At 36.9% G+C, this 10557-nt stretch overlaps 1 protein-coding gene across 1 annotated transcript; it reads left to right on the top strand.

Annotated features, from left to right (window-relative positions):
* Positions 1-441: 441 nt before the first annotated feature.
* LOC135104217 (NADH dehydrogenase [ubiquinone] 1 subunit C2-like) lies at positions 442-10112 on the top strand. The gene is made up of 3 exons (XM_064011351.1): positions 442-652; positions 4603-4746; positions 9738-10112. The coding sequence occupies exons 1-3, from the start codon at positions 481-483 to the stop codon at positions 9785-9787; spliced, it is 366 nt and encodes a 121-aa protein (XP_063867421.1). The 5' UTR covers positions 442-480; the 3' UTR covers positions 9788-10112.
* The last annotated feature ends 445 nt before the right edge of the window (positions 10113-10557 follow it).

Raw genomic sequence — 10557 nt, 5'->3', positions numbered from 1 at the left:
ATATATATATATATATATATTCCTCATACCAGTTAATTTCTGTCCCTGCCACTCCTCCCATCTCTCTCTCTCTCTCTCTCTCTCTCTCTCTCTCTCTCTCTCTCTCTCTCTCGAAGTTTCATTACATAGTCATGCTGCTGTGGTCACAAGAGTGAAGAGGCTGAAGAAACAGAGAAGGAAGTCCCAATACAACAGCCTGCAGAAGCTTTTTTGATGTACATAATGCACCATTCAGCTAAATGTGAAAGATGCTGGCGCGTCAGCAAAGTGCAGCCTCCGCTGGGAGTCAATCACAGTGTAAACTGCCTAATTGCAATATGCATTATTAGTAGTAAATGCATGTGCAGTCCTCGGTACATTATATGATTACGTAAAAAAACATTTAATATTAGACTATAACAAATAACGCTTACTTCTTACAATAACAAATAAATATATTAGTTCCGTAGTCGAAAGGCAGACCACTAACAGCTGCAAGCCATGGAAGTCGACACACGGACCGAGATTAACCCCGCCGATTACTTCAGTCCGGATGCCCCTATGCCGGACCTGGGTCTTTATAGGAAACTCTGGTATCCTGTTGGCATGAGTTCCGCTGGTGTTGGTCTTATATCCTTCATGAACGTGATCAGCAGGAGGCCGGCCTTCAGCGGTGGGTACTTTTTTTTTTTTTTTTATCTAGGGGGAGGGAAAGACTGTGGGTAAATTTTTACTCATTTACCAATCATTTTTCCGGACGAACTTTTTTTTCTAATATTTTTCATCCCGTTTTTTTTTCTTTTTAATTTGGAAGTTGTTTTTCACGCTAATCTTTATTTTTTTTATTTGCCCTTCAGAAACTGATGATTTGCAATAAAAAAATAAAAAAAAGCAGATGAATACAAAACAGACAGAAATGTACCAGAAAGAAAAGATTTGGTCCTCACAAATAAGTAACACAGCAGTAACACTCCCTGGCAATGTTCCCCCAGAGTGGACTAGCTGACGCTCAATCTGGCCGCCAGCCGGCTGTCACCACCGCCACCTAACCTATCCTAACTAAACTAACCTAACCACGAGAGGTCATCAGTACAAGATTGCTCAAGTGAGAACACAATTAGATATATGGGAATGGTTCTTCTGTGTCAGACAAAGCACAAAGCTTTGATTTCCAAACTACCCTCCTACGGTTTCTATCCTTCTCTCTGTAACTTCATCTCAAGTTTCCTTTCTGACTGTTCTATTGCTGCTGTGGTAGATGGTCACTGTTCTCCTAAATCTATTAATAGTGGTGTTCCTCAGGGTTCTGTCTTGTCACCCACTCTCTTCTTATTATTCATTAATGATCTTCTAAACCAAACTTCTTGTCCTATCCACTCCTACGCTGATGATACCACCCTGCACTTTTCCACGTCTTTTCATAGACATCCAACCCTTCAGGAGGCAAACATATCACGCAGGGAAGCCACAGAACGCTTGACTTCTGATCTTTCAAAAATTTCTGATTGAGGCAGAGCAAACTTAGTATTGTTCAATGGCTCAAAAACTCAATTCCTCCATCTATCAACTCGACACAACCTTCTAGACAACTATCCCCTCTTCTTCAATGACACTCAACTGTCCCCCTCTTCTACACTGAACATCCTCGGTCTGTCCTTTACTTATAATCTGAACTGGAAACTTCACATCTCATCTCTAGCTAAAACAGCTTCTATGAAGTTAGGTGTTCTGAGACGTCTCCGCCAGTTTTTCTCACCCCCCCCAGCTGCTAACTCTGTACAAGGGCCTTATCCGTCCATGTATGGAGTATGCTTCACATGTCTGGGAGGGTTCCACTCATACTGCTCTTCTAGACAGGGTGGAATTAAAAGCTTTTTGTCTCATCAACTCCTCTCCTCTAACTGACTGTCTTCAGCCTCTCTCTCACCGCCGCAATGTTGCATATCTAGCTGTCTTCTACCGCTATTTTCATGCTAATTGCTCTTCTGATCTTGCTAACTGCATGCCTCCCCTCCTTCCGCAGCCTCGCTGCACAAGACTTTCTTCTTTCTCTCACCCCTATTCTGTCCACCTCTCTAACGCAAGAGTTAACCAGTATTCTCAATCATTCATCCCTTTCTCTGGTAAACTCTGGAACTCCCTGCCTGCTTCTGTATTTCCACCTTCCTATGACTTGAATTCCTTCAAGAGGGAGGTTTCAAGACACTTATCCACCAATTTTTGACCACTGCTTTGACCGTTTTATGGGACTGGCATTTCAGTGGGCATTTTTTTTATTAGATTTTTTGTTGCCCTTGGGCAGTGTCCTTCCTACATAAAAAAAAAAAAAAAAAGTTTCATGAGTTTCATGCTGCTTTGACAAGCAAAGGTCATATTTACTTATTGCTGGTGTCGCACGTATGCATACAGTAAACCCAAGAGTAAACCCCTATTGGAGCTCTCTCTCTCTCTCTCTCTCTCTCTCTCTCTCTCTCTCTCTCTCTCTCTCTCTCTCTCTCTCTCTCTCTCTCTCTCTCTCTCTCTCTCTCTCTCTCTCTCTCTCTCTCTCTCTCTCTCTCTCTCTCTCTCTCTCTCTCTCTCTCTCTCTCTCTCTCTCTCTCTCTCTCTCTCTCTCTCTCTCTCTGAAAGTAAGAACAATCCTATCTTGTGAGTTTTAGTTTGTTATTCCAATTAAATTTTTATTAAAATTTCACTGCTCGCACGAATGGCAAATTCATCTTGCCTGTTTTGGTTTGTTATTCTGATTAAATATTTATTAAAATTCCAGTGCTTGCATGAATGGCAAGTTTGTTATGACAGTTTTTGTTTGTTATTCCAATTAAAAATTTATTGAAATTTTGGTGTGTTATTGCAATTGTACATCATAATGACTGTGTTGTTGTGTACCCTACTGTGTATATTTTCTCACTTCTCCAGTTTATTTCAAGGTGCTTCCCTTCAAGAAACTGAAGCCAGTATTCAAAAAAAGGTTGTAGATGACTAGAATAGACCCTGTAAATTTATTGAATTATTGGAGCAGAATCAGTAGGGAACTTAAACACCCTGAATGACAGATTACTCAGTAATGTGTGTGTCAGTGAAATAGTTGTTGCATAAGTGTGTCAAGAGTATTCCGGCCTTAAATCAAATAATAGTGTTTGGAAATTGTTTTGAGTATGATTCGGTATTACAAAGTTCTGTTATACAGTAAAATCCCTCTTATCCGGCATCAACGGGACCGCCGACATGCCGGATACTTGAATATTGCCGGATACTTGAATAGAAGTGAAATTATGTCCACAATCACCACCCTACACTCACGCATCTTACCATAACAAAGATCAGCTGATCTTAATCAGCAGCTGATCTGATCAGCTGCTTAAGTGTAAGCACAACACGCTTCCTCTTTTCTACAACTTTAGGCATGATGAAGGCGTCAGGCGATAAACAGTGCACACGCGGGACTGAGCCACTGAGTAAACACAGTGCAGCGGGCCACGGGTGGCGCGAAGCAGTGCGCTCTGGTGGCGAGGGGACAAAGTATGCCTCGCACGGGAATTTTAATCGATTTTATGAGTACAAATTGATTTTTTATTGATTTTAAGGCTTGGGGAAAAATGTGCCGGATACTCGAATGCCGGATGAGAGGGATTTTACTGTATTATGATTTCCTTGCTCAATTATGGATGTCAGGTTTTCTACCTTATCCTTTTGCTTGAGAAGCTAGTTGTGTCCATCCCTTTCAGCATCTGTAGATGTAACTGAAAATGGTGGACCTATAGAAAGACAGTTTGGTATTGAAAATGATAGTGGCAAGAAGTACTGCTTAACATTGTAAGGTGGATTGAGCTGTGCGCAAGTCAGTAATGCTGCTGAGGAGTTGGTTGAGTTGCTTAATCTCAGCTTACAGATAAAGTACAGCATTCAGTTCAAGTATAATAACCTCATAAATTGGAAGGATAAAAGTTTTTGCTTTTTGTTTTATATTTCTTAGACTTTTGGTTAAGTATTGAAGGAAATGTGAGTGACAGAGGCATTATATTTAAAATCTCCTTATTAAAAGGAAAAACATCCTCAACGTGCTTGTCATTTAGGGGATTTAGAAGATTTAGCAAATTTATATGGTTCATATGTGGACATACAGACGTATCTCTTTATATGTACTATATTATTAAGAGAAGCCAACAGGCTTCTTGTAACTTTTATTCTTGAGTTGTAACCCATGCTTTTTGTAATATGACTATTTTATGGTTTGTGAAGAGTATAACAACAAAGAATTATGTGATTTGGCAATATATTTATGTTTAAGAGCAGAATCATGTGAGATCTAGTCATCAAACAGCTCATATCTACATTTTTTTTTTCATTTATCAGCTTGACATGAACTTAGGCCACCTTATAATCTCTGTTTCTGATTTGCCCAAAACATGACACTATGTTTATATTAGACTGCAGCTGGGTGTGCCCAGAAGCATGCAGACTCTGGGATGTTCTGCATTCAGCAAAACAAAGTCCATTGCCTTTAACCATTATTAATATCAATCATGAAAGACAGAGATGAGATTGCATATAAGTATTAGTTTATGTACAATTAATACATACTTCTAATTGCATCTTATGATTAAATGAAAGACTAATTTGCAGGTATTCAGCGGCACATCATTGCTGGCAGCGTAGGATTGCTGTTGGGTATTCAAGTGGACAGGTGGACAAGAAAGCAGGCAGCCATCAGAGACAACATCTACTACAACTACATCCTGAGTCACCCTGAGGACTTCCCTCCTATTGGTGAGAGAGAGAGAGAGAGAGAGAGAGAGAGAGAGAGAGAGAGAGAGAGAGAGAGAGAGAGAGAGAGAGAGAGAGAGAGAGAGAGCATGTTTGCAAAAATGACAAAGAATTATTTGGATAGATACAAATTTTTGCTTCCTTGTAAGGGAGGAGATGATATGTTTTTCAAGTTTGTAATTGTAACTTCCATCTTATTCATGTAAAAAAAAGAAGAGAATGTGTTTTGTTTCTTTATTAGGTAATTTATTTGATATTTTTATATGAAATAAGGGAGATCGCTTTGATTTTGCTGATCAGGAAGTCCTTACTAGGTACATAAAGAAAGGTATTACAGACTTTCCTTTTGGCACTTCTATAGGTTCAGTTTAAGCTTAAACATAATTTTTTATGCTATATATACACAATAACATCCTGTTATAGTAGAGTAATTTGGAACCAAACAAGGATGTTAAAAGAAAATTCTGGTACAAGCAACATCTAGACTTCTTTGTTTTGTACAGATTTTTTTTTCTGATATGCCAGACTTTAGTCTGGCTTGCATTATTAATGTTTCATTATGACATCACCACTATAAATAAGGCATCAAACATTAAGGTACCATGGGCCAAACTGAGTCACAGACTGGCCTGTGCTGCTCTGTGAACAAACTTGTTTAATCTTTACCAAGCATGTATTCACCAACTGTGAAAGTTATTTTTATTATTTAACTAATACAATAATCCAACAGAATATGATTTAGCAGAAAGCTCTGTTTAGTAAACTCAAGATCTTTAGAATCAAAGTGTTCCATTTAGTGAACAAAATTCATTGAATGGAATGAATTTCTCTTGCTAGCTTTGCCATGCTTCTTGTGCAAACATCTCCACCTCTGTGCAAGTGTGCCTTTTCAGTCCTGATAATCAGATAAAACTTTTCCTTGTTAATTATCCTTAAAGGTTTTAGCAAAAAGCACTCCATCAAATATAAAGGTTTGCAAAATAGAGCATAATATTGAACATTGAAGTTAGGGAAATATTCTATTTCACAGACTTGGCCTTTGCTGAATCATTTAATTAAGTGGAGCTTCTACATATTATTGTACTCTTGTTCTTCAAACACGAGAGTCAGGTTTTCTTAGGTATTCGTGGATTTGGGTTGTTATTTCTTGTGTATTTGTTATTTTCAGACCAAAATTCTTAAGGAAATACATTATTATTATTGTTATTATAATATTTGCTGTCGCCCACAGAATGATGAATTTCTGAGAATGTTTGATGCACTCCTGAAAAATAAAAATGTCTCAAGACTTGGTAGAATACTACTGAAAGTAATGCTACACAAATTGTACCAAATAAAGCATTTCCAGGATTTGAAAGCATGACAAAATACCAGTAAAATGCCTTGATATGCAGTGAATGAGTGTTACACACTAAGCACAGAATACTCACCAAGAGCATCTACAGCACCTTGTGAGAAAATTATCTACTTGACCTCACTATAACTCAGAACTTATCTCTAGGTGATGACCTGTTATAAATACCTACCAGTCGATATTACATTTGATTCTGCTCCGAATAGTGTATATCCAGTTTCATTGAGATCACATTTAATGTGTGAAAATTCTTGAATAGTGACCTTATCTTTATTTATTGTGTCACTTGTAGCAAACTTAATGTTGATCAAAGGAAAGTCATTGTGGTCTTATTTTGAAGCTTTAGAATTCTACTATGCCATGACATGTTTAAAAACAATAGCTGGGAAAAGTAATGGAAAAAAAGGTGAGTTTATTAAAGATTTAATGCTTGGAAACATCCAACATAACAGTTAATTTCAGTTCACTATAATTCAAAACTCTTTGAGAGATGAAGCCTTATTCTGTATAGCATTTCATAGGGAATTCTGTTCTTTATCTAATGGTATGTCTTTGCTTTTGCTGAGACAAAATTTAGTGGGTTAAAAACTGCAGAAAACTGAGAGCACCTTTTTATAAGTTTTATCCTGTGATTTGCACATGCACGAGAGGAATCTGAATTCTACCTGCACATTGATGTGTATATTTTTACCAAATTTTAGCTCAATAATTGGTCAGTTTGTGGGTTGTGTTATGAGGCATTTGTGGATCAAAGTCCAGAGTTGACATGCTTAGTTATGCACATATAAATGATACATAACACATACCAAGTTTCAGTAGAATCAGAATCAGCTGAGTAGTTAGAAACCATATATGAGACAACTTTCCATTTTTTGCAATTTATCCATCAGGTCCACTCAGCAGAAGGGATTAAAACTAGGTATACACACCCAAAATCAAAAGAGTTTTCTTGCAGTTGGTGGCTGTGTAGTTCCAGAGATTTTAAGCATGTGGATAGTGTGATGGCTAAGTTGGGGGTGGGAAGTCATGCTCTGCTCATATGTAAGATCCATCAACCTGAGTTTAACTTAGCTCTGCTCTTAATTATAAACCAAGCATCATCAACTGTACTTTAATGCTTTCACTGTGATGTAACAATTCAGTGCTAAAAGCATCTGCAAGAAAGGAAGAGATGAAAAGGGATAGATTTTTAAAAATCTCTAGCCAGCATAATGTTTGAGGGTGAGTGTAGAATGGGAAGAAATATTCCAGAGTGGTCAGTGATTGAGGAAGCATGCACCAAATAGCAGTGAAAGTATTAAACTATAGAATGATTTATGTAAACTCACTATTAGTCATTACAATTTTTTTTTACTGTTGGAAATTTATTGACCTGTACCACCTACCTGAGGATCATTACCTACTTACAGCACATAGAGGTGTACTCAGTACTAAGTTGGGCACTACATTTATGCTTTGTGCTTTGAATATCATAATTTTGGAGAAATATTTCACTCAACAGGTGGCAAAAGTCTGCATTTGTAATACTGTATTAAAAAATGTCAGAACACATTTGCACAAAGTTTAGAGTTTAAAATTCACTTTCAGAAAATTTAGTATTGGTAGCTAAAGACTGAGGCAGGATATTTAAAAAATTACAGATCCCAAAATAAGACAATATTTCACTGCATGTTAGAAAATGTGAGTGTAATTACATAAAAATTAGGACTTCATCAAAATTCACTTTTTGAAAGTTTTGAGAGTTAGAAACAGTTGTGAATTGTTAACAATGATTTGTAGTGTGCATACCCTTGTATGTTGCCTCACCTTGCTGCATTGACATTGCATTTCATTCACAAAGCTTTTCATGTAGTGTGCTTGTGGCAGCCATTCAATGTGTTGAGTTATTTTTATTCTTATTCTTATTTTATTTGTTTATTTATTGATTTATGATTTTGTTTTACATTTGGGTTTCCTAAATGTATCAGGGGCAGGATGGTACCTCATGAAGGGATGAAGTAAACTGAATAAAAACATTGTAAGGCTGTGTGTGTTGATGCCATTGCCATTCTCCTTCCTCAGCCAGACCTCAAGGAGGTCATTCCTCTTGTACTGTAACAATTCATGATCATCAAACTCATTCATTTTGTTAGTAGTCTGGGTTGTTACCACCACTGGTCTGTGACCACAGTGTGTGTGTGGGGGATTTTGCTGAATTTTCTCCTTAGTAGCATATGGGAGGAAGTGAAGGAGCTGATGCAGATGCTTTTGTGCACTGCTAAGTCCTGTTTATCCTGAGGACTTAACTAGGTTTGATGATTACAAATTGTTAAAATACAAAAAAAGTGAGTTTCTTAAAATTTAGTTATGAAGAGAGAAGAGTGATGGTAGTGGTGGTGGTGGTGGTGCCCATAATATTACTTCTTTATTTTGTTATGTTTCTTTTGTATTTCTGGCAATTCGGTGAGATCTGTAGTAGTTGTATGGAAAAAAAAAAGATAACTGATATTTATTACCACTGCCCTCTAAGCCATGATTATGACTTGGAGAGCCATGATCATGGTATTATCTCTTACCTTTCCTCGCTCACCTTCCTTTGTCCTTTTTTCTCCCCATTCTCCATTATGTGTACCAAATAGTCTCCAGATGTGGAGAAAGCCATAGTGTGTCCAAGAAAATTGCAAGGTGCATTTAGTGATATTTTCCCTCTGTAAAGCATTTTAAAGTTGCTGCCAGAACCATACCAGACTGCATGATCCCTCTCAAGAAACATAGGATGTCTCAAGAAACCATTTAAGGCCACTGACATATTTTCAAGGACAGGAATGAGGTTGTAGGGACCAAATGGCTCACTCCACTCATTTCGTAAAGATGATGATGAACCTTCCTTTTCAGCTCACCCATGCTTTATTTCCTGATATCCAGTAATGACTGCAAGATGTATTAGTGCTTGTTGTATACATTTCAGAATTTTTTCCTAAAAATCTAGTTAATTTTTTCATTGTACAAATAATTTTCCCTTGCATTTTACCCATTCCTTTGCCCCTTCAAGTCATGCTCTTTCAGATTGATTTATATCTTTATCTTAGCCAAAGGTTCTTCATAATCTACCAGTAGAGAAATTTCACAGCTTCTTTTCTCTCATTCACCTTTCTGTTATTCTTTCTTGATCTCTCTCCTGAAGGATCTGTCTGTTGCCATGGTTGTTATTATACTTTACATTTCATCATCTCAGTTCTCTTTCTTTAACTAATTAACATTACTCTTTTGCTATCCTCTACTGCTACTTTCACATTTACTGCTCTTCTGATCTTGCTAACTGAATGCCTCCCCTCCTCCCACAGCCATGCTACATAGAACTTGTTTCTGTCATCTCTATTCAGTCCAACTCTTTAATGCAACTCTAAGGAACTCCTTGCCTACCTCAGTATTTCCTCCTTCCTATGACTTGAACTCTTTGAAGAGGGGGATTTCAAGACATTTTTTTTTTTTTTCATCTCTGTGGGAGCTGGCATATTATTTTTTTTAGTGGCCCTCTTACATAAAAAAAAACGTGGAAGATTTTTCCATTTAATTTCATATTGGTTTAACCCACAGCCACCTATTTTGTGGCTTAAAAAATAATAATAACATGCTTTTTATTTATTTATTTATTTTCCAGAGAGAAAGAAATTTAGCGAGGTACTTGAGAATTGGGTGCCTGCCCGCTAACCCTGCATCATTGGTGTCACCAGAATCAGTGAAGAGTGAGGATTTTTTTTGTGGTATGCTGTAGCTTTGTTTATCACCAAAGGACTCTCTTCTCTTTACTCATTTTTCCTGTTTTATAAAGTGTTCAGTTCATACTCTGCAATTTTTTTTCAAGTTAAACTTCTTACAAAAACTTAAGAAATGTTTTGTCAGTTTCTTATGAAAGTTTATCATATGGGTGTAGATGATGTACTAAAGGCTTCTCAAGGCAGGGATACTGTTGGGCAGGCTGTATAAAATTATGGTATGTAAATATATAGATAAATAAAAAATTGTAATAATTAATTTTTGTTGTGTTTGCTTGAGATCATTAGCATAAGGATAATGGATGATATTTTTATTACTTTAGATATATGACAGAGCACTTTATAAATGGCAATCTTGAACATCTAGAGTAGTATGAATTATAGAAGTAGTAACAAATGTTGGTAAAATAGTGTAGATCTTGCTTTAGTCTTACCGGGTAGGATTTATGATCTTGTATTTTTGTCAAGTTATATGTTCCTCTTGTCATCTAATAAGAGGCAGCTGAAGGGATTTGTATTTGAGACTGATGAATGAGATGTCACATGACTTCCTTTGGTATCTTTAAAAGGGTCTAAGTAGAACGAGGAATATTACCTTCTTATGGTCAATTTTATGATGAATTTAGTGAATGCTTTCTGGTGTTAGATTTATGACTGAGAACACTGCCATATGATTATAGTAGTAAGTTATAATTAAAACTTTTT

Source organism: Scylla paramamosain, chromosome 10, assembly GCF_035594125.1.
Source record: "Scylla paramamosain isolate STU-SP2022 chromosome 10, ASM3559412v1, whole genome shotgun sequence".
Taxonomy (NCBI): Eukaryota; Metazoa; Arthropoda; class Malacostraca; order Decapoda; family Portunidae; genus Scylla; species Scylla paramamosain.
Note: the sequence above shows the minus strand (reverse complement) of the source record. Positions and strands in the feature narration are given on the sequence as shown.

Excerpts from the sequence above, each read along its gene's own strand:
- LOC135104217 (XM_064011351.1), top strand. The coding sequence starts at position 481 with ATGGAAGTCGACACACGGACCGAGATTAACCCCGCCGATTACTTCAGT. Across the intron at positions 653-4,602 it reads CAGGAGGCCGGCCTTCAGCG|GTATTCAGCGGCACATCATT; the intron begins GTGGGTACTTTT and ends ACTAATTTGCAG. Across the intron at positions 4,747-9,737 it reads TGAGGACTTCCCTCCTATTG|AGAGAAAGAAATTTAGCGAG; the intron begins GTGAGAGAGAGA and ends TTTATTTTCCAG.